At 36.0% G+C, this 24,633-nt stretch overlaps 3 protein-coding genes across 6 annotated transcripts; 1 reads left to right on the forward strand and 2 right to left on the reverse strand.

Moving 5' to 3' along the window:
* Positions 1-2,187: 2,187 nt before the first annotated feature.
* nudt3b (nudix (nucleoside diphosphate linked moiety X)-type motif 3b) lies at positions 2,188-10,514 on the reverse strand. The gene is made up of 5 exons (XM_084128697.1): positions 10,221-10,514; positions 8,996-9,106; positions 4,985-5,029; positions 4,786-4,870; positions 2,188-3,332 (listed from the first exon to the last, which is right to left on the reverse strand). The coding sequence occupies exons 1-5, from the start codon at positions 10,317-10,319 to the stop codon at positions 3,136-3,138; spliced, it is 537 nt and encodes a 178-aa protein (XP_083984823.1). The 5' UTR covers positions 10,320-10,514; the 3' UTR covers positions 2,188-3,135.
* A 922-nt stretch (positions 10,515-11,436) lies between these two features.
* Positions 11,437-15,796, reverse strand: hmga1b (high mobility group AT-hook 1b). 2 transcript variants are annotated; one of them, XM_084128886.1, is made up of 5 exons: positions 15,515-15,796; positions 14,922-15,023; positions 14,645-14,722; positions 14,071-14,118; positions 11,437-13,366 (listed from the first exon to the last, which is right to left on the reverse strand). In XM_084128886.1, exons 2-5 carry the CDS (start codon positions 15,012-15,014, stop codon positions 13,304-13,306), a joined length of 282 nt encoding a protein of 93 aa, XP_083985012.1. In that variant the 5' UTR covers positions 15,015-15,023; positions 15,515-15,796; the 3' UTR covers positions 11,437-13,303. The 2 variants fall into 2 exon arrangements, with proteins under 2 accessions (XP_083985012.1, XP_083985013.1); XM_084128887.1 differs by having other exon boundaries at positions 15,525-15,772.
* A 722-nt stretch (positions 15,797-16,518) lies between these two features.
* tusc2a (tumor suppressor 2, mitochondrial calcium regulator a) lies at positions 16,519-23,069 on the forward strand. Of its 3 annotated transcripts, XM_084128885.1 has the most exons (5): positions 16,541-16,614; positions 16,752-16,785; positions 17,929-18,140; positions 21,069-21,189; positions 22,520-23,069. In XM_084128885.1, exons 3-5 carry the CDS (start codon positions 17,992-17,994, stop codon positions 22,583-22,585), a joined length of 336 nt encoding a protein of 111 aa, XP_083985011.1. In that variant the 5' UTR covers positions 16,541-16,614; positions 16,752-16,785; positions 17,929-17,991; the 3' UTR covers positions 22,586-23,069. The 3 variants fall into 3 exon arrangements, with proteins under 3 accessions (XP_083985010.1, XP_083985011.1, XP_083985009.1); XM_084128884.1 differs by lacking the exon at positions 16,752-16,785 and having other exon boundaries at positions 16,519-16,614; XM_084128883.1 differs by lacking the exon at positions 16,541-16,614 and having other exon boundaries at positions 16,647-16,785.
* The last annotated feature ends 1,564 nt before the right edge of the window (positions 23,070-24,633 follow it).

Here is a 24,633-nt window from a genome sequence, read left to right on the forward strand (position 1 = left end):
TTAGTGTTGATGGATATTAATCAAAGGCATGTAAACGTAAATCACTGAGAAAAAGGTGTTCATTCACTTGTTAAACCTTGGGTTCATTACTCACTTTGCAGTCAGACTAACAATACAAAGATGAAATCTTGAATCAGAAATGTACTTTACAAGGAACTTGCATCATAAATGCACTTAAAACTCCTAAAGGAGCAAAACGATGCAGTTCAGTCTCGAGGAAATAAAACTCCCAATCTAACTTGTACCATATCTATAACATCGCAATGACAAGCACTCGAATTTGACGTTTTGCCTTTTAAGATCTGTACAAGAGCAATAAAAACACATCTTTCTAACTACAGTGGCTCAAGATTCACAGTATTTTGCCAACCGCTGCTTTCCAAGCACTTTACAGAGCGGCTTCACGTATCTGACATCGCAGAAGAAACGTTTTTATGTACTAAAACATCTGTTTTCTCAATGTTAAGCAGTTGATGAGTTGTAGATGTGGTCACTTCTAAAAGAGGTCAAAACAACCAGAAACCTCAAAACCCAAGATAAAGGCCAGAAAACAGACCTCGTCACCATAATATCAATGGCCAAATCTACTAATGGAAAATGAACCAATTTCAGGGGTCTACTGAAGATCAAGATACTGCCATCCAGAACATGATGTGAAATATGTCCTGTACGTATGCCGCTAGTGCACACTAGAGATAGTTTTGTACATGCACATCGCATTAAACTAAAAAAATAATAAACTATATAAACATCTTTCAAATAGCTCTTTAGGTGTCATTTGCGAGCCGTTGCGGTATTAACAAATCTGCTAATAGCTAAAATGAACACAAAACCATTTTACTTCCTTAATGTGATGCATTTCAGAGCGAAACTATATTCCATAAGAAAAAGAAAAGGCTTAATTGCTCATTCTTGATGGCATTTTTTCCCCCTTGGAATAACATGAACTGAAATTAATCATGCTCAATAATTCATGAAGCACATTAAAAAAGTAAAAAGAATCCATTTTGATTTCATGTGGTTCATAAAGATTTTGGAAATTGCCAGGTAACGTTCTTCCCCAAAAAAGATTGCATTGGAAATTGAAGTGCATCTTCTTGTGTAGAGGGAGGATTTCCAAGCTACTCGATTGTATTGCCCATTCTTATCCACTTCTTGAAGTCAACATGGTGTGCACAACCCATTTTACTTCCATATGGTGAGGAAAATAAATAAATCTGTGATTGAAGTAACTGGACCATGAAAATTGTGTTTCATACCAGAATGGGTTTGCAGTCGAATTGTGCCGGCACAATATAGTGCACTGATGAAACCAGGCAAGAGTATTAACAAGAGTCAATTTTGTTTCCATGCTGACTTTAAAAAGTGCTACAGATAACCATGACAGCACAACGACAACCTGCCAAATCATACCACCATTAAATCACAGTTTGCTTAAAGGGATACTCCACTTTTTTTGGAAATAGGCTCATTTTACAACTCCCCCAGAGTTAAACAGTTGAGTTTTACAGTTTTCGAATCCATTCAGCCGATCTCCGGGTCTGGCGGTACCACTTTTAGCATAGCCTAGCATAGATCATTGAATCGGACAGGACCATTAGCATCTCTCTCAAAAAAAATGACCAAAGAGTTTCGATATTTTTCCTATTTAAAACGTGACTCTTCTGTAGTTACATGGTGTACTAAGATCGACGGAAAATGTAAAGTTGCGATTTTCTAGGCTGATATGGCTAGGAACTATACTCTCATTCCTGCGTTATAATCAAGAAACTTTGCTGCCGTGCCATGAGTGCAGCAGGCGTAATGATACGATGAAGCGCCTGAAAATAGGTCTAATAGGTTAGACAAACTTAGTTTGTCAGGCGTCATATCATTACGCCTGCTGCACTCATGGTACGGCAGCAAAGTTTCTTGATTATTACGCAGGAATGAGAGTATAGTTCCTAGCCATATCAGCCTAGAAAATCGCAACTTTACATTTTCCGTCGATCTTAGTACACCATATAACTACAGAAGAGTCACGTTTTAAATAGGAAAAATATCGAAACTCTTTGGTCATTTTTTTGAGAGAGATGCTAATGGTCTTGTCCGATTCAATGATCTATGCTAAGCTATGCTAAAAGTGGTACCGCCAGACCCGGAGATCGGCTGAATGGATTCGAAAACGGTAAAACTCAACTGTTTAACTCTGGGGGAGTTGTAAAATGAGCTTATTTCCAAAAAAAGTGGAGTATCCCTTTAAATGGGAAGTGTTTCATTTCTGCATCAATAGCGGCACCAAACAGAATTGCAAAAATAAAATCAGTTGCAATTAATTGGTGCTGCTAACGGCACAAAAGCACACACTTTACACACGGGATTCATTGAAAATTTTACAATGTTAAATTCAAAGTCCTTCAAACATCAGCTGGTTGGAAAAAATATCCTAAATTAAAAAAAGTGCGCATGTAGAATTACTCTCCAGTCTAATCAGGTACTAGAATAAATTAAATGTGTTTTTTGGAGGCCCATAAGTTATTTACAAGATGGCAAGACAAAAAAAAAAGGTTAAGTTAAGAGCAACAAGTTAACACGAAGTACAGGTTAAACATTCATCGCATCATGAGACAAATAAATACCAGTGTTCATGCAAAACTATCAAGTTCTCACAGTTCCACCATTCGGACGACTAAACGCTTCCCCTCGCACTAATAGAGCTAACGAAAAGCTTGTTCACACACACATACGCACGCAGAGGAAATCCAATGTGTAAAAATACTGAAAGCCACATGCTCACGCACCATGTGTATATTTTTACATCACAACAGTAAAAAGTAGTTCTTGCATTCGTTTAATCGCACACTCGGGCCGCACAGAGGGCGCTAAAGGGACGTGGGTTTCATGCAACAGTCCGCATGAAAGGAGAACTAAACAGGGAAAAGCAAAAGTGTTACATTTACAAAACACCGTTTCGAATATTCAACCAACACTTGATGCCTTTGCCACCTTCTTGGCGCTCGAAAAGCCTTGGCAAACCATTGTTTTTTTGTGTCTTTTTTTTTTTTTTTTAAAGAAAAAGAATCCAAATAAGAACAGAATAATGAAAGTAAGAGCAAGAGTGGTGGAAGCATCCGGAGTGTCTGTGTTTTGCATTAGTTATCTGACATCAGAGACGGAGCTCTGATTAATGCTGTAGGTGGGCGACAGGTCTCCTCCTATCGTGGCCACCAGGGGCGTCCCGTTACTGTTCAGACAGCCTTCCTGCAGAGCCGTGAAGTAAGTGGCCTGTACTGGTTTGTGACACTGCAATACTTCTATGGCATCGTCAATTTTGAACCATTCCCTTTTTCTCCCTGTCAAAAAAACAAAAAAGACAAAAAGTTGTCATGAGCCAAACGGGGTGATTGCAATGCAACTGTATGTGCGCCAATCACAAACTTTGGATTTCAGGACCTTTTAATGTTTTACACACTTGTAAACATCACAATGATATTAATTAGAACTGGGCATTATTCTGATGAGCTTTACATCATGCAAACGTTGCCTAAACATTGCCACATTTTGTGGAATGGTCTGAGCAATTCGATCAAACAAAGTGTTAACATGTTGCAATTTAAAAAAAGGTACAAAAGTTTTATTTTTGATAAGTACAGAAGTGGTGAGGGCGAATGATAACTCTTAACTTGTAAAGCATGCTTGATAATGTTTTTTGTTTATGCTTCTTTATCTTTATCTTAATATTAAGAAAAAGCATTATTTAATTTAGTCATTTTTTCTGTATTATCTTAAACGTTATGTTTGATTATCTTGTTCGATTGTGATTTGGTTTGGGTAGTTACTGGGGGTAGGTCCTGATAAGCCTAGGGCTTCTACCCATCCCTTTTCGAACAGTTTGATTATTATTATGCTAAAAAAAAATTTTTTTAAATTGTTTTTCTTGTTTTTGTTTTATTTTATTGATTGATATTTCATGTGTTGCTGTCTTTTATTTAATTTATTTTTTAATTGTTCGAAATAAAGATTTCATTCATTCACATGTCTGTGTTAATCTGATTTATGTGTCATGTACACAATTTATTCATTATATACACTGAATTTTGTATATATGTATGTATATATACTGTATATATATACAAAAAATTGTGGATGCTATGAGAAACGAATGCAAACATCTCCAGTATTTCCACAGAACAATAACAGAAACAGAACATGCATTTCTTAGTTTACTCAGGCTGATTATTATACTAGATTACTGACCTATAACCGGCAAATAATATGCATGTAAGAGTCGTTGAGGCTCAGACTCTAGATGTAAGCTACCATTCGAAAGATTATTTTAAGGAAATTAATACTTTTACTCTGCAATGATGCATTAAATTGATCAAAAGTGATAGTAAAGACATTTATAATGTTTTATACTTATATAATGATAAAATATTTCTATTTCAACTAAATGCTGTTCTTTTAAACTTTCAAGAATCCTGATTTTTTTTTTATCAGTTTCCAAAAAAATATGAAGCAGCTGTTTTCAACATTGATAATAATCAGAAATGTTTCTTGAGCATCAAATCATCATATTAGAATGATTTCTGAAGGATCATGTGACACTGAAGACTGGAGCAATGATGCTGAAAATTCAGATTTGAATCACAGAAATTTCAAAATATATTAAAACAGAAAACAGTTATTTTAAATTGTAATTATATTTCACAACATTGATGTTTTTACTGTATATTTGGTGATATTTAAAAAAATCTTACCAAACCCAGACTTTTGAAGGATAGTGTATTATTCGGAAGTACTAACCAATGTTTACTGAATCCTCCCAATCTTCCAGAACTTCGGTTACAATGAGAACGTAGACATACGTTCTGTGTTTCCTATCTCGATTCTGAGTATAAAACAAAAAGTTAAAATAGTTAAGACAACCAGCACAACATTTGAAATGCTTAACAATAATCAGCTTTTATAGAAAACCATGCTTTCTCATAATAGTTGTACTTACCTCAAATATTCCTACTAGTCTTCCTAAAGTGCCCTTGACACCAGCCTATAAAACAATGAATGAATGAATGAATGGTTTGTTTTAAAGAGACAGTCATAATGTGGTCCCGATGTGGGATTTGATAGCTGATATGTTTTCGGAGACAGAGTTTGTTTTGATCCAGTGAGCAGGAACATGAAGGCATTGACAGTCTACACCCGTCCGGTGTGTTAGCGATCCATCACGACTCTCTTTAAGCCAAATGTCATGTACACAACATGGCCGTTGACCTCAACTTGAGTAGTTGATTGTCGTCAAACATGGTCTAAATTTAGTCCTGATTATACAGCGGTGGTCCACTAAAGACCACTAATGTGCTATAGCTTTTTGCATTTAAAAAAAAAATTAATACACACTACCGTTCAAAAGTTTGGGATCTGTAAGATTTGTCACATTTTTTTTTAAGAGAAGTCTCTTATGCTCACCAAATCTGCACTAATTTGATTAAAAATAAAAAAATGCTGAAAAAAAACTGCAAAAATGTGAAATATTATTACAATTTAAAATAACTGTTTTCATTGATTATTATTATTATCAATGTTGAAAACAACCTTTTTTTTTTTAAGTCATATTTTTTCAGGATACTTTCAAAAGAACAGCATCCTATAAATCTTTCGTGACATTATAAATGTCTTTACTGTCACTTTTGATCAATTTAATGCATCCTTTCCAAGTAAAAAGTAACTCTCAAAAATAAACAAATCTTACTGACCCCAAACTTCTGAAAGATAGTGTATTGTTTTATTATAATAAATGATTGCATTTGATTGGTCACCTAGAAATGCAGAATCTGAAATATTCTATTCTAATTTAACATTATAACGTTTCATTTTTCATGTGGTCACAGACTTCAGGACAATCCCACAGAACGCAGCTGGCTTTGCGTCATGGTATATATCCATTATATATTCTACATATATATATTTATAGTCCACGGTCACTCTTGGCTCCTGTCTGGCAGTCGAGGTGTGAAGAGCAGCTCTTAATCTGAGTGTAATGCCCTTTAAAACTGTAAGGCGATCGTCCCGGCAGAATGAGCAGCATGTTCACCGTCTGTCAGATGGTCGATCTCAGCTGATGGAACATTATCACTTCTCTTAATGAGAAAACTCATAGGTTAAATGTCAGGAGAGTGAAAACCTAGAGTTTCCATGTTTGGACAATGGATCAAGTCAAAAATATACGCCAGAACATCCGAGTTAATACAGTTGTTGATGGTAATGATAGACTAAGGCTATGTTCAGACTGCAGGCAAATCAGATTTTTTCTCAAATCAGGCATTATTAATTGCAAGTGATCAAATAAGATTTGTGTGGCCAGACATAACCAATCAATCTGCATGGGTAATGACTAGGGGTGTAACGATATTCGAACCGAACCGAAAAACCGCGATACAACAGCCACGGTTCGAACCGCGATACTCTCATGTCGAACCGAACGCGCCCCGCCCCCTGCTGCCCCGGCCCAACTCTCACATCACTTTGTCACAAAACTATTTTTTTCTTCCTTGACATTTGATTAAATAGTTATTAATGAGTACACTTTTAACAACTAATAAGAGCTGTAGTTTTACTAAATATTATTTACTAAATAAAATGCATGTCACGTGATTTGGGTGATCGATCACGCTCGGGAGTTTACATACGCACTTCAGGATGGCAACTCCGCGGCATATTGAGATTGAAGACCCTCCGGTCACAACCACTGACTGATACAACAGCAGCAGTGCTGATCACGACACTTGAGAATGATCACCGACACCGTCATCATCCAATATGATGACATATCACAGCTTTTTTTAATCATCGTTTTGAGACAAATCATTGTTTGATTTGCGAACATAATCCTCTGCCGTCTGGTCGCTTCCGCTTCAAGCCGGACTCGTCTCGCGCTAACGGTAATTCTCACTGTCCACGTTTTGATTTCGGCAAATCAATTTTGGCGAATGCAAACAACGTGATTATTGTTCATGAGTCCAACATCCAGCCACGCAAGAAAACATGAAATCTACCTGAGGGAATAATATGCTCGCAAAATATTTCTGATTATTATTAATGTTTAAAACTGTTTTGTTTTTTCCCCCAGGATTCTTTGAAGAATGTAAAGATCATAATAGATTTATTTGAAATAGAAAGCTTGTGTAACACTATAATTTACTGTCACTTTTGATTAGCCTAATGCATCCTTGCTGAATAAAAGTAGGCAATTACTTTCTTTAATTTCTTTCCCAAAAAAAATTATCTTACTAACCTCAAACTTTTGAACTGTAGGCCTATGTATAATGTTAAAAAAGCTTTCTATTTCAGATAAATGCTGTTATTTTGAATGGTGGTTTGTTTGTAATGTGACATTTTGTTTGAATGACATTAAAATTATTTTTAGAATTAAATTGTACATAAATAGGTTAAGCAATACAAATGTGTTTGTCTGATAACCTTTTAAACATATACTTAACTACAGTTTGCAGACACTGAAATGATGTACATTGTGCGATACAGTACACATATTTTGAGTGTCCCTCGTTTTCCTATAAAGAACCACGATTGTCCCGCATTTTCCTTTTCTGAAGTTGGCAACCCTACTCAGGTGTGCAGTTTATTTCTGGCTAGTCAGTGGAGACATTTATTTCATTTTAGTTAACTCAGGTGTGCTAACTGCTCTAAAGAAAACGTGAAGCCACTGTATAAAGTTAAGTTAATAAAGTTAAAGTTAATAAGTTAGATTATTGTTGTTGTTGTTGTTTTTATTAAGTTAAAAGTGAATCTAGTGTTATTATTGCTGGTGCCCTGCCATGAACCCTGCCCCCACAGCAAACAGAACCGAACCGAACCGAACCGTGGCTCCAAAACCGTGATATGAACCGAACCGTGGCATTGGTGTATCGTTACACCCCTAGTAATGACGTAGATGTATGTGACGAGGCTTTAAAACGGATGCAGGGAAAATGCTGGTGCATTAATCATCTCGCTCTTCAAAGAAGCGTCCTGTCGACAATCTGGCATTTCCGTCACCAGTTTTGATGTTATCAGCATGTGTCACGAGTCGAGTCAAGTCACCTTCATTTATAAAGCGCTTTTAACAATGTAGATTGTTTCAAAGCGGCTTTACAATGATAATAGGAAATTAAAGTAACAGAGATTGTTTTGGCTTTATAGCAGCTCTAGAATAAAGTTATTGTTCAGCTCAAGTTAGTTTTGAGTGATGCACTTCTGTCGCAACGATCATTAGTTATTAACTTAGGGGCCGCTAACACGACACCGTTTGAGTGACACAAAAGATAGTTTGAAGATAGTCAGCCAGAGCGTCCAGACTGAGATGCATCTGTAAAAACCTGATTGGAATAGCATTTCAAAACACATCCATATGTGTTTCATGTGTTTTTTTCAAAAACCCATCTGGATAAAATCTGAATGTGCAAAGCCTCAGATTTTTACAGTGTCAACAATACATCGGTCAGGCAAATAATCAACTGGTATTTGTCCATATTCAAATTATCAGGCCTATAATTGGCCACTCCATCGAGATTTAGAGCTGAGTGAATATTGTACAAAATGAGTGTGCATTTAAGTCAGACATTGTGTATGCTTTATACACATTAGCCATAAAAACCTATGAAGCACTAGTACTGTGAAATCACGACAAATTAACAAGATCTCCAGCGAAAAATGTATGAAACTTTAACAACCTACTTCCTTTAAGGGGATAGTTCACCAAAAAAAAAAAAAAAAAGTTCTGTCAGTAATTACTCACCCTCATGTCATTTAAAACCGACTTTCGTTCATCTTCGGGACACAGATGAAGATCTTTTTGTTCCGAAGAAGATGAACGAAAGTCTCACGGGTTTGAGGGCGAGTAATTAATGCCAGAATTTTAATTTTTGGGTGAACTATCCCTTTAATAGAATGTTGAGCATGATAAATAATGAAAGTGATGCATAATAATCCTAGAGAAGTACATGAATCAAAGTCAAACCTCTTCGCAGACTTCTCGGGCAGCGGCGACGTTGGGCTCTTCCTCGGGCTCCATTCCTCCTCCAGGTACGATCCATTTGTCTGGGTGTCTGCTGCTGCTCACCAACAACACCTGTGTGGACACACGTGACGAGTTCAGTCTATCAGACCGGATACAATGAACAATATACCGGATAACTAATAATAAAGGTCAATCAATGTGAAATAATCACCATTGGCTAGGGCTCATTAACAGAAGCCATGCTTCCCCTTGAGTCAGTATAACATCTCCTGGCATTTTAACACATTTTGAGTAAATATTTCATACAATAGGAGTAATTTCAGCAATTTTGTGTGTGTAGAATGATCCTAAATGTGAATGTAGGCTACAACAATTTGCCAAAATGATCCTATGAACAATTTATAAAAATGTCTGACATGAGAAAACAGTTTTTGTCCTTTTAAATCCTGCTTTGTTTTGGTGTTGGATGAAATCCATGGAATTTGGGATCAAATTCGATCGCATGTTTTCTGGCATTAAACAGTATAGTATAAATGTTTTTCATCACAACAGGAAATTCCCATTTTACCAATTTTAACTATATGCTTTAAAACAATGGATAAAGTGATTTGGTTTATAAACTGCTGTAGTGGCACTCATGGTATTAGATGATACATATACTTACAAAAATTAAATTACCATGGTACTATGTTGGATATGTGCCATGGTATTCTTGGAAGTAACGTTACTGTGATCATGGGGAACCATTGGGAGTGCCATATTCATGGGACATTTGAAATATCAGTACCAAAACACTTTTACCATTGAATATACCATCGAATATACTTTGTTGTTAGTGGTGTTCAAGGAAAAAATAATAGTATTATCATGTTTTTTGGACACGGTTACCATAGTATTGACCACCACTGTACCATGGTAACGTTACCACCACAGTACTTTACGGCAAGAAAGTCTTTCACATATTATTATAACAAATCTCAACTGAGATCCAATCAGATGAATGTCAATGAATCAATCAAGCTGTCACCGAGTCGCGCGCGTCGTTGATTATTGCTAGTCGAGTCGTTAACGTTAGGCCAACTCCGCTAACTAGTCCCACGCTAACCGCTGATAGCACGCCGCTAACGCGTTTGAGATGAACCAGCTGACGCGTTGAGAGACGCGATGCGCGCGCTCTCCGTCCCGGCGGCCCGTTCGTTTCACCGACACCGGTACTGGTACTCACCTCCTGCTCGGCCTCGCTCCTGAAGCACAGGCAAGCGGCCCGCTTCTTGTACCCGTCTCCATCATAGGTGCGCGTTTGGTTCGACTTAAGCTTCATCATCTCGGGCTGGGCGTTGTGACTGAGATCGGAACCTGATCCTGCCGCGCGGATAGAGAGGTAAAGTCCGCGAAATAGAAACCCCGCGTAAATCACTGGAAATAGACTCTTCTACGCTTCATTTTTCCAAAGCCGAGCGCATCTCGGAGACAGACGCCATTATCGAAACCGCTACGGAATGTGCGCAAGCTGCACAGCGCCTACGGATAAAAGCCGCGTTCTTGTGTTTAGAGAATATGGCCTGCGGAAATGAAATTGCGCATAGTAATCTGTTCATTGTACACGTTAATATTATTGTTATTAATTATAAATTGTTTTATTATTTGTTAATAATTTATTATGGTTACATTAATAATACATTAATAGGTGATATAATATTATTCATTTGATATAAACAGTAGATAATTAAAAAATACAATGATTTTCTAGAATATACTGTATTCCGTTTATTTTTTATTATTGTTATTGTTACTTTAAACAATTATTTAAAGTAAAATTGTTATAATATTATTAATTTGATTGAATAAATTAAATCAAATCAATGAATAAATCAGTATTAAATAAAAAATATACTGTAACTTTGTCGTACTGTATAGCCTACATAAAACGTGTCACTCTTCGTCCAGTCATTACAACTATGTATAACATCCATCACAATTAAAATCTTATAAAATCATCGTAACCAATAAGTATACAACTAAGCAACATTAACCATGATCTATCATATGCTACAAATACCTGTGGCATATCTCCAAAAATATAATCATTACCTCTGCACTTTATTTAGTATTTAAATTGAAGTGAATATAAAACATCATAAACAATAATAATAGAAATCAATAAATAAAAATATAAATCCATCTAATAGCTTAAATAATAAAAACCCTATACAAATATATATCTCCCAAAATATATCCATTTTACCTCTGCACTTTTTAGTATTTAAATTGAAGTGGAAACATATTTCTTAAAATTATTATAGCAACATAACGCCTTCCAGACTTCTCTGATATTATATGTTTTGTGCTAATAATATTTGAAACATGTTTAATATATAATAACAAATCTAAATATATTATAACAGTAACAATTATTATTGTAAAATATGTAAATGCATGAACAATTTGAAAAAGTATTTTTTATTAATATCAACACACACTATACATACAAATAAACTATCTATAAATCTAATACACATTTTAGAACTCTAATATTTTATTAATAAAATGTCACACACAAAGTATGCCTACACAGGCCATTAACTGCTACACAGACGATCATTGCAGAATAAAAGATATTTTGAGATTGATGTTGTCTTGGGCTTTTGCGGTCTATTCATGACACTGTATTACCTGAGGTGAATATTTCAGAATTCTGAAGTTATGAGAACTTGAATGCATAAAATACAACCCTAAAGTGTTAAAGGAGGATTAATATGGGCCATGATTTAGATTGCACTTCTGCTCAATTTATGGATCTCACTCAAGATACTGAGGGAGTGTGTCATTTCATTTTTTAGTGCCCTGAAAAGTAGTAGTACGTTTGAATCCTTGAGAACCATAGCTTATTGTCACTGTTGTGATCTGTCATGTACAACAGCCAGATGATTATTAAAATAATTAAGAATTCCAAAAGCACTTGGGTGTGGAAAACCTTGAGCTGATCCCTGTAATGCAAACAGTTCTTTAAGGAATAATGCTGTAAAAAAAAAGAAGTGGGTTGTGTATTTTACATATTGTTGGCAATATTAACACATTTCAATGTTTGATTTTAAAGGACATTTTTATTTACTTTTTAGAGTCACCACTTGATGGCGTCCTGAATCAAACCCACCTGAGAACCACTTCTATAAGCAAGTGCTTTAGGGAATCATTTAGATTGATGTGTAATTGCTTTCCTTACCATTAAGGTTTTATCCAGAAATCCCTTTTTAACCATTTGGACCACAAAACCAGTCAATTTTTGTGAAATTGAGATTTATACATAATCTGAAAGCTGATTAAATAAGCTTTCCATTGATGTATGGTTTGTTAGGATAGGACAATATTAGGCTGAGATACAACTATTTGCAAATCTGGAATCTGAGGGTGCAAAAAACTCTAATCTTTAAGAAAATCACAATTCGCGATTGTGCTGCATTCACTCACAAAAATAAATGTTTTCTATATTTATGGTAGGAAATGTACAAAATATCTTCATGGATCATGATCTTTACTTAATATCCTGACCCATACAATGGCTATTACCACAAATATACCCGTGCGACATGTGACTGGTTTTGTGATCCAGGGTCACATTTAAGAAACTCAAAGTGCCAAATAAGGGATTAGTACAATAAATGTCATCATGTAGTTCCAAAACACAAATCTTTTTAGCTGGAATGTCATTTAGCACAATTCACCAACAAAGAATGCAGTTTCAAAGTGTGATTTGTACGCGCAAGGTCTGTGTCAGTGATGGCTTCGAAACTGACCAATGCTTCCATACACTTCTATAGTGGCAAATGCAGAAATATACATCCAAATATAAACCTTTGTTATTATCTTCAATGCTGATCCCTGGGGATTCTAGTGGAAAACATCACATTATAAGCTAAACTGATGTGCAACATGAATGTATTCTATGAGGAATATCAAGCACATGATGTTACACAGTTAAATTATAGCTTGATCTAAATCTAGTCTACAACTTGGACACAAACATTACTAACCTACAAACAAAGCATACGTAGAAAAGCACCTCAGTCCAATAGATATATAGATATATATTAAAAATAGCTGGAAACGCATGACATATTTGAATGCAGTGTGACTCTGGATTCTACAGTATATTTGATCTAATGACATAAAACCCATTATGTATTAAAGCAGAATATTACATCTATTACTCCTTCTGTGGTTGTAGAAAGACGTGAATGACATTCCAGGTTTGAGACTAGACGGCTTGTTTGTTTGGTTGAGTATGAGGTAGTGCCCACGATTACATTGTTACTGCTCCTCCTCTTCATCTTCTTCAGCGTCCTCAGATGAGTCCTGAGGTTTTTCCTTTTCCTGTTCGGAACGGAGTCAAATATTTGGTGATAAAATGCATGAAAGCAAAGCTTCTCTTTTGCTGCATGTTATATTTGACATTTGCAGTGAACTCCCATATTTAATAGGTTTAGCAAGATAGTTTGACCTTTAAAATCTTGCAGGATGGTGTCACTGCTGTGCAAGGTGAAATTCAAAATTTAAAGAGGCAGTTCACCCAGAAATAAAACGACTAATTTATTCTCGTGATTTTCTTTCTTCCATGGATGTCGTGCAGAATTTTGATGTTGCAAAAATGCACGTGTTTACTGGTGTAACCCCTCCGGGTCACGACACCAATGTAACTCCGAGCAGGACTCTCACCGGCGTCTCCGGCATAGGAGGCAGGCGTGCTAACAAGGGCGCTAAAGACCGCAGTCTTGAGGCCAGGGGAGTGAGGTTTACTCGCACTAGCTGGCCTCTGTTACACCAGCGCATGGGCGGAGCAACCTGTCACTCACATGAGATCAACCAATAGCAAACCACAAACATCCAATCAATTCCTCATGGACAAAATCAAGCCCCGACATGAAGCAGTCAAAGGATATCCATCACAATAGGGGGAAAAAAGCAACTTCTGCTTCATGCCGACTTCACTTTAAAATATTAGTGTTCCACGGAAGAAAGAAATTAGTAAATAATGAGAGAATTTTTTTTTTTTTGTAAACCATTATTTTAAGATGTACCTCTTTCTTAGGCTTTCCCCTCGGTTTGGTGACAGTAGCCGATGATTTCTATTGAACAGAAAATTGAATTAATAACAATTATTCAAGTGTCAAAAAATATGTAATTTAGTTATATGCAATCGTCCCTTCCAGGCTAAATCAGTGGATAAAAACAAGGGTGCTTTTATTTATTTATTTATTCCAATGCATTTTCACAGGCCAATAGCAATGCATCTGTAGTGCACCAGTAGAGGGAGCTGGTTTCTGCACATGACAACAGATGGAGGGGGCATTGAGTTCATTGAGGACTCTTGAGGAGGGAGCTGACAGTGCATTGCTCAGGGCTACAGTAAGTGGCTAACAGCGGGTCACCTGCATTTGGCCGGACTAGGCGGATGAGCCGTCAATGAAAAACCTGCATACGCTATTCAGAATTAATAATGCATATGTCTCTGTGTGTTTTCAAACAGGAGACATCTGTGTTGTATTACCCAGAAATAGTGAGAAAAATAGTGTATTTACATCTATACAAACAGTTATGCCATAATTACACAAAGAGACTCTAATTAATCATAGTGTGAGTAATCATAGTTACGCTCTTGGATGGGCCTTTGTTTTTGCTGCCTTTTGGCCGTCCTCTTGGTCTTTTTGTAGTTGGTGACCCACTTAATTCCTGCAAAAAAAAAAAAAAAAGTTTATTAAGAAGCTCTCTTAATACAACAGACTGTAATGTTACTAAAACTGAGGATGCATTATTGAAACATGAGGTATTATAAACATATAATGGAGGCACTATTATTTTCTTTTCACTCAGAAAGTAAACTGTTTTAATACTGATCGAAATTAATTGATTATTAATAATGTAGTATTACTTTATTTGGATGCTTCCTTGGTCTTCCTCGTCCCCTTTTCTCCACTCCATCATTGTCTTTGACGGAGACAGTTTGTTTCTCTGAATCGCTCATGTTTCTAGGCTGTTTAAAATACAAATGAAATGAATTCAACAGCTGATCCTATATCCACGGAGATTCAATTTGAGCCTAATGCTGATGACCTATTAAAATGGCTTAAAAAGAGGTTTATTAGTTGCATTGAATGCATTAGCTGATTATAAACATGATTCAAACGTCCTCCATTAAAATGACTTACTGTAAGTACACAGGTTAACTGATGCAATGAGTTAAGTTTAAAGGGAACAACTGTTACGCATTCAGCATTCACAGTCTCTGGCACCCCAAATCTAAAAAAAAATATATGTACCACCACTCTCATAAAGTTTAATGATTGCATTCATGTCTAAAACCCTTGGATCACTTTGTGTTGAGGCACATGCGAGGCGCTCAGGTTATGCAACGACGAATCTATATGGAAGCCATATAGCGCGCGCTGCACTTGGAGACCGACGTGCAAATGAGCATTACAACCCTCGAGCAACCATTTAAGACAGAACGAAACATCGACTTACATGCACTTACAGGACAATAATGGTGTGATGCGCGCGCTGTTCTGTTGGGTGGCCCCACCTCCCGCACGATGCCGATCTGATGATTGAATTAGAGCGCAACCGACCGTTTCCCAATAATCCACAGTCTAATCTCAAGGCAAATAGACGTATAACGGGTGGAAAACTGAGGAATTAACTCTGTCGCTTCTGATCGTATCGAGGGATACACGCACGGAATAGATGCGATTAAAGCGAGTTCAGGAATAGCAGCCTGTCACTGGAATAAAAGGCCAATGGAAAAGCAGGATGAGCCGCAGGTTGATGGGAAGAGAGGCGGATCTCACGGGCCATATGTTGCTGGGACAAAGTACTGGCGCCAAGTACAAATGAACTTATGTATATCCATAAGCCAACATATATCTTCAAGCTTCTTTAAATAATATAATATGAAATAGCTTCAAATTAAATGCACAAATAATACATAGGCATTATATGTATGTATGGATGGATGGATGGATGAATGTATGTATGGATTTATGTATGAGTATAGATTGATGGATGTATGAATGGATGGATATGTAGCCTATGTATGTATGTATGTATGTATGCATTAATAACAATTAATAATAATTTCTATTATTATTATTATGGATGTGTGTGTATATAGGCATAAGGTATAATAAAAAAATAATAAATGCAATTACTTTTACTTTTAACACACACACACACACACACACACACACACACACACATTCAAATAAAATAATAAAACAGAAATTCAAACTAAACTAAATTAAACAAAATAAATAGCCTAAGCCGTCAAGCTTCTTTAAATAATATAATATAGCCTAACTATAGGCCTACAGGTAGATTAAAAATTACAATTTAAAAATAATAAACTAGATGATAGATAGAATTTGCTAAATATATCGAAAATCATCATAGATATCCGCTTTTAAAAGTCTTTAGAATAGTTACAGTTACAAAATAAATGTGAGAGTTTCAGGTCCTTACAGAAAATGTTGGTTCCTTTCAGAAACACGGCGCGTAAATGTGACGTTGCCAATCTGCGTCATTGCGCTTGGAGACAGCAGACTAGAAGAATGAGATGTACATTATCTGTATGTATGCATTACACATTGTCATTTGTTTGAATGTTTTCTGGTATGAAAACAGAGCGAACCGATGAACTGAAATGCGTGATAGTCGCGTTTCTTGTGTGTTGAATCGCTGTGAATGGCTTATGTCTTGTTTACAGCGCAAACAACTCTTTAACATTCGGCCTTATTAGGGTGAGTCAATAACATTTTTGAGAAAACAAACGTTCATTTGTATTGCATTTGCATATATATTTAATATTGGTTAGTTGTGTGTGTAAAAGGTTGTTTGTTGTGTCGCTCTTCAGGAATGAGCAGCTAGCATGCTAACTAACGTTAACTAACTGGGATTACAGCTTTAAACCAGAAGATCTGGGTGTTCAGAGAATGCTTGTATCATAACAACCTTTGAGGAGTTAATTATTAATTTGGCAAGCTGTTTTTAACGCTAGTGTAACTTACATTACATTTTGTGAAATGTACAGAATGTTGTCTTTTTGTAAAATATCTGCATAATGCACAATATTTTAAAAAATAATTTAATGTACACTAACATGCTTATATATAGACAAACATTAATATTGATGAAAAGCTAAATATCAAATGCCATAGATACAGTAATACACTATTTTTGAGATTTGGAGCCAAATCACAGATGGGCAAATATGACTTTAGAAAGATGGCAGCATCATTATTTTATTTGTATGTATAGATAGGTAGGTTTATTAGTAAATCCTGTTGTTTTAAGCAATCTTTGTTGCATTATATGACTTTCTTAACTCAGTGTAATTTGGCTTTACATTTTAGGTGTAAATTCTCATTTTTAGCCCCCCCTACAGAATAGAGGATTACTCAGTAAATATTCATCCATGGTATTTAATATTTTGGCTTTCATCACTATTTATGTTAGTCTTTCTTCAGAAAAAATATTAACAAAATTAAAAATGTATGCTGGGGACCTCTGGTGGAGTTGACACGGAATGACCCAATGAAATATTATTATGTATTTGTTTATGTATGTATTTTTGCCAGAACAGATAGAGTGATCAGGTGGGATGTTGCAATTCCTATAAAAGTTACCAACCCCTAAAGCCAGTTTTTAGTCCCATTTAGTGCTTGGCACGTGTTTATTTTGGACCTTGCCTGCAGGTATTACAGACTATAAAAAGAGCTCGCCACAGTTTCCACAGTTCAGAGAGCACAGTCGTGCTTTGAAGCCGCACCGCAAGCCACACATGCCCAGATGCATTGCCATATGACTTTGCCTTTAAAGTATCGAATTATATATTGTTTGTTTCACTTCCTTCAGAAGTCTGTAACATGCTCTCTGTTTTTCAGGACTGAACTGACATGGTCTGCTGATCGGTCCACCTCCTCTAGAATAATGCATCATCAATAAAAATGGGAGGCAGCGGGTCCAAAACTAAAGGAGTCTGGCCTTTTAGCAGCTCAGGAGCTGGAGGAGAACCTCCCGGTGAGGTCACTGAACAGTGCTTAGCGCGTCTGAGAGGCTTCAAGAATGCCACTCCATTTGTCTTCACAAGGAAAAGGTAAACATTGTGTTAAAAATGTGAGGAAAACCTGTGATCCTCCAGGTCAATAACCTGTGAGTTCTGAGGCCCTGTTTACTCCTGGTGTTAAGATGCGTTCTGGTCGATCGGATCACAAGTAGACGAGGGAGACTCATTCCCGTTTACACCTGGTGTTTTAATCCGTCTCTTTTGTCCACTTTCAAACACTTCTGTCCTGATTTCTTCGAGTGGAGGGTTTATGGGCGGGTGTTTTTCAGATCTTTTGATCTGATGGACAAAACAAACTTGTGCAATTTACATATGAACTCGACTGGAGACGACGGAGAAACACACGGAGAGCATCAGCTTTAGTTTCTGCTCTGACAGACGCAACACCAGCCGAACGCTGTGAGTGTGTGTTAGAAATCAGGAATGGTGAGAGAACTTTGTGATGGTACGTTTTTTGTCTTCAAACCAAACTTGAGTCTTCAGCCGACAAAGTTTAAATCCCGTCTGGCTAGAGCTCTTCCCATAATGTTTCATGTTACACCTGTATTTAGCGTCGTACACTTGTGATCCGATCGACTAAACGCATCTTAATATCAGGTGTAAACAGGGCCTGAGAGCCATTTAGTTTAGTCTAGTCAGTTGTTGATGGTTTGAGCCATGTGAAGTCAATAACTGGGTGATTCTCATTGCAAGAACATGTCCTATTTCACCCCAAAATTAAGAGAAGAAAATAAGAAGCTTTATAGAAATACACTTTCTTTACTTAATTATTATTATTGTAACTCAACAAATCTAAATGTCATATTTCCTAACCATTGAGAAAAGTGGTATTGACAAAAACCATGCATTTCATTAAAGTGCCCCTATTATGCTTTTTCGGGTATAGGCTTTTATGCAGTGTGTAATATACCTGTTTGTGAATGTAAAAGTGCAGATAAATGGAGTTATTGTCTCCTAAAAGAAAGAACCATTTCTGGAAGAAACGAGTCGTTAGTAATTCCAGTGTCACTTCCTTTACGAACCTACTTATGTTTGTAAGGAATTTGCATAATGCCAGCCTATGGTCTTCATTGGCTGTTTTCTGCACTGTGAAGGCAAATCGACAATGAATCACTTCCAAAGGATGAAGACACGTGCTGGAATTGATACAGAAAAAACGATGCCATTGTTCGTATCATTGTGTATCAAGCGCTGAGGAAGAAATTGGTATTTGTTTGCAACATGCCGACCAATCACAACAGACTGGGCCATCTGACCAATCAGAGCAGAGTAGACCAATCACAACAGACTGGGCCATCTGACCAATCAGAGTAGAGTAGACCAATCACAACAGACTGGGCCATCTGACCAATCAGAGTAGAGTAGACCAATCACAACAGACTGGGCCATCTGACCAATCAGAGTAGAGTAGAGCAATCACAACAGACTGGGCCATCTGACCAATCAGAGTAGAGTAGACCAATCACAACAGACTGGGCCATCTGACCAATCAGAGTAGAGTAGACCAATCACAACAGACTGGGCCATCTGACCAATCAGAGTAGAGTAGAGCAATCACAACAGACTGGGCCATCTGACCAATCAGAGTAGAGTAGACCAATCACAACAGACTGGGCCATCTGACCAATCAGAGTAGAGTAGACCAATCACAACAGACTGGGCCATCTGACCAATCAGAGCAGAGTAGACCAATCACAACAGACTGGGCCATCTGACCAATCAGAGCAGAGTAGACCAATCACAACAGACTGGGCCATCTGACCAATCAGAGCAGAGTAGACCAATCACAACAGACTGGGCCATCTGACCAATCAGAGCAGAGTAGACCAATCACAACAGACTGGGCCATCTGACCAATCAGAGCAGAGTAGACCAATCACAACAGACTGGGCCATCTGACCAATCAGAGCAGAGTAGACCAATCACAACAGACTGGGCCATCTGACCAATCAGAGCAGAGTAGACCAATCACAACAGACTGGGCCATCTGACCAATCAGAGCAGAGTAGACCAATCACAACAGACTGGGCCATCTGACCAATCAGAGTAGAGTAGACCAATCACAACAGACTGGGCCATCTGACCAATCAGAGTAGAGTAGACCAATCACAACAGACTGGGCCATCTGACCAATCAGAGCAGAGTAGACCAATCACAACAGACTGGGCCATCTGACCAATCAGAGCAGAGTAGACCAATCACAACAGACTGGGCCATCTGACCAATCAGAGCAGAGTAGACCAATCACAACAGACTGGGCCATCTGACCAATCAGAGTAGAGTAGACCAATCACAACAGACTGGGCCATCTGACCAATCAGAGCAGAGTAGACCAATCACAACAGACTGGGCCATCTGACCAATCAGAGCAGAGTAGACCAATCACAACAGACTGGGCCATCTGACCAATCAGAGCAGAGTAGACCAATCACAACAGACTGGGCCATCTGACCAATCAGAGTAGAGTAGACCAATCACAACAGACTGGGCCATCTGACCAATCAGAGTAGAGTAGACCAATCACAACAGACTGAGCCATCTGACCAATCAGAGCAGAGTAGACCAATCACAACAGACTGAGCCATCTGACCAATCAGAGCAGAGTAGGCTTCCTTTATCGAACCGTTTCAGACATTGAGAAAAGAGGTGATGCCGCAATGGATATTATGAAAAAATTACGTGTTTTTGACCTTGGATGCATGTAAACCTGTTGTAGGAGACTCCAAAACAACATTAGGAACCTTAAAAATACCAATACCACTTTAATTTTTCTGTAGTTTTGGCGAAAGTGTTCACAATTGTTATAATGCATCAATCCTAAATAAATAAACAAATATTTAATTTTAATACATTAATACTTCACATTTTGTGCAAAAAAAAAAAAAAGTAAAATATTTTATTTGTGTGTGACAGAAATGTGACTTGGTTGTGTTTTTGTGATATTCTTTGTGATTGCAGTTCCTTGTATTTTGATGAAGATGGCGATCTGGCTCATGAGTTTTATGAGGAGACTGTGGTGACCAAGAATGGCAGAAAGAAAGCCAAGCTGAAAAGAATCCAGAAAAACCTCGTACCTCAGGTGAGCTGCACTGATCCGCTCGGATACATGGACATGTCCAGTGCAAATCGACAGGATCAACTCAAGAAATCAAGTGACATTTATACAGAATAATTATAAATTATATACAAATTAATATTAAAGATCACCAAGTGAGAAGCAACTTATTTATATGACTTTAATTTACATTACATAGGACATTTACATCCCTCCCTGTTCTTGCTTGCACTATTCTAGACTAGCTTATGTTATTGCCTCCTTAAGATGAATCACTTACTGAATTCCTCATTTGGACAAAATGTAAATGTAAAATATATTATTACATCCATAATGTTATGCAATCTCTAAGTGAAACAAAATATTCAGTGAAGATGTCATCATGCTGAAAAGGAAAGAAATTTCTAAATTGGAGACTGAGAATACATATTAAATGTTGACTTTAACATTTAAAATTTACTATTTTTTTTGTGTGTTTTTATTTTAATTATTTTGAGTATATCTTTATCCGCTGATATTGAATATTTAATTGTCGCTAATTTCTACAATTTTACATTTACATGACCTTTTCCATCATTCTAACAGTCAATTAGTTTATCTTTGTTAATTAAATTGTTTGTTTTTAATTTAATTATATAATTTAACTTCTCTAAAAAATATTTTTTTTTAAATCATATTGTACATTATAATGTTGTGACCAGTGTTGTTTTAGCATAATTGATATACTATGATTCCTGTTAATATTTTGAATTAGAATAGATTTAAATTTTATATTTTACATTTTAATTTTAGCAATTCAGTTTTTATTATGTTTTTTTAATAAATATGTATTTTTTATTATGTTTTAGGTAAATTAGTCTGTAAATTAAAAACTTAAACTAAATGAAATTGAGACATATTGTTTTGCCAACTAGCTGAAGTTTTTTTTATATTTCATTTTATTTTGGATAATATTTATTTTATTTCAAGTAAAGAAAAAGTTTTTTTTAAATGGTTTTAGTTGTAGTTTACAATAATAAGCCTGGTTGAGACTCCCAAATAATTTTTTTTTTAGCATTTCGTTTTTTTAATTTATGTGTAAAGAATTTTTAAATATTAATATTACATATTTATTATTATATATATTTTAGCCTCAAAGCTAAAAGTCATTGACTACAAGGCATTTATTTATTTATTTGTTTGTGTTTGTTTGTTTGTTCCAGGTCTTCCATTTAAACATCTAAGCATTTATTTATTCTTGGTGTCTTATCTAAATATTTCGTTTACCTTAAAAAAACAAACAAAACATAATTTAGTTTTATAGCTCTTAATTTAGTATTAAAAGCATTTACCATATTTTTTACCATACTTCCAGGGAATCGTTAACTTGGATCACCCCCGAATCCACGTGGACTTCCCTGTCATCCTGTGTGAAATATAAGCAAACAGACTCTTCAGGAAGTGACACGGCTGCAGGAGCGCCACAATCCCCCTCGACTTCCTTCCACCTTTGCTGTTCCTCTGTAAGGACGCCCCATGGCTCTCTGTTACGACAGCGAGGGCGTTTGCCCTTCATCTGGCTTCGACCAAAAAGTTGAATCATATTTTCTGATTTGCATTCTGGTGTATAGACAGCAGGCGTACGTCGTCCTGTCTTCTGTGATGTACAGTAGGGAATGCATGTGCAATGAGAGTGTGTAAGTAAGGAACCTAAAGCTATGCAGGGATTGTACATAAATCATGTGTTTGTTAATGTCGACCAATTGCAGTGCGTGTTTATCGTTTTATTGTATATTATTATAATATTTTGTTGTATCAAAGTCTGTCTCTGTTTGTTGGGCTGCAACCCACATCTGCACTTGTAATCATTTAATGTACAGTAAATTATGAGTTGATATACTTGAATAAAATGTTTTAGCAGATTACATGGCCGTACTTATTCATGCAACTCGATGTAAATATTTATAATAACATGAAATGCCAGGCACCGTTGGCTTTACATCCATAATGTTATGCAATCTCTAAGTGAAACAAAATATTCAGTGAAGACGTCATCATGCTGAAAAGGAAAGAAATTTCTAAATTGGAGACTGAGAATACATATTAAATGTTGACTTTAACATTTAAGATTTACTATTTTTTTTTGTGTGTTTTTATTTTAATTATTTTGAGTATATCTTTATCCGCTGATATTGAATATTTAATTGTCGCTAATTTCTACAATTTTACATTTACATGACCTTTTCCATCATTCTAACAGTCAATTAGTTTATCTTTGTTAATTAAATTGTTTGTTTTTAATTTAATTATATAATTTAACTTCTCTAAAAAATATTTTTTTTTAAATCATATTGTACATTATAATGTTGTGACAAGTGTTGTTTTAGCATAATTGATATACTATGATTTCTGTTAATATTTTGAATTAGAATAGATTTAAATTTTATATTTTACATTTTAATTTTAGCAATTCAGTTTTTATTATGTTTTTTTAATAAATATGTATTTTTTATTATGTTTTAGGTAAATTAGTCTGTAAATTAAAAACTTAAACTAAATGAAATTGAGACATATTGTTTTGCCAACTAGCTGAAGTTTTTTTTATATTTCATTTTATTTTGGATAATATTTATTTTATTTCAAGTAAAGAAAAAGTTTTTTTTAAATGGTTTTAGTTGTAGTTTACAATAATAAGCCTGGTTGAGACTCCCAAATAATTTTTTTTTTAGCATTTCGTTTTTTTAATTTATGTGTAAAGAATTTTTAAATATTAATATTACATATTTATTATTATATATATTTTAGCCTCAAAGCTAAAAGTCATTGACTACAAGGCATTTATTTATTTATTTGTTTGTGTTTGTTTGTTTGTTCCAGGTCTTCCATTTAAACATCTAAGCATTTATTTATTCTTGGTGTCTTATCTAAATATTTCGTTTACCTTAAAAAAACAAACAAAACATAATTTAGTTTTATAGCTCTTAATTTAGTATTAAAAGCATTTACCATATTTTTGCATTTCATGCTTCCAGGGAATCGTTAACTTGGATCACCCCCGAATCCACGTGGACTTCCCTGTCATCCTGTGTGAAATATAAGCAAACAGACTCTTCAGGAAGTGACACGGCTGCAGGAGCGCCACAATCCCCCTCGACTTCCTTCCACCTTTGCTGTTCCTCTGTAAGGACGCCCCATGGCTCTCTGTTACGACAGCGAGGGCGTTTGCCCTTCATCTGGCTTCGACCAAAAAGTTGAATCATATTTTCTGATTTGCATTCTGGTGTATAGACAGCAGGCGTACGTCGTCCTGTCTTCTGTGATGTACAGTAGGGAATGCATGTGCAATGAGAGTGTGTAAGTAAGGAACCTAAAGCTATGCAGGGATTGTACATAAATCATGTGTTTGTTAATGTCGACCAATTGCAGTGCGTGTTTATCGTTTTATTGTATATTATTATAATATTTTGTTGTATCAAAGTCTGTCTCTGT

This window comes from Abramis brama (assembly GCF_963993115.1).
Source record: "Abramis brama genome assembly, chromosome: 11".
Taxonomy (NCBI): Eukaryota; Metazoa; Chordata; class Actinopteri; order Cypriniformes; family Leuciscidae; genus Abramis; species Abramis brama.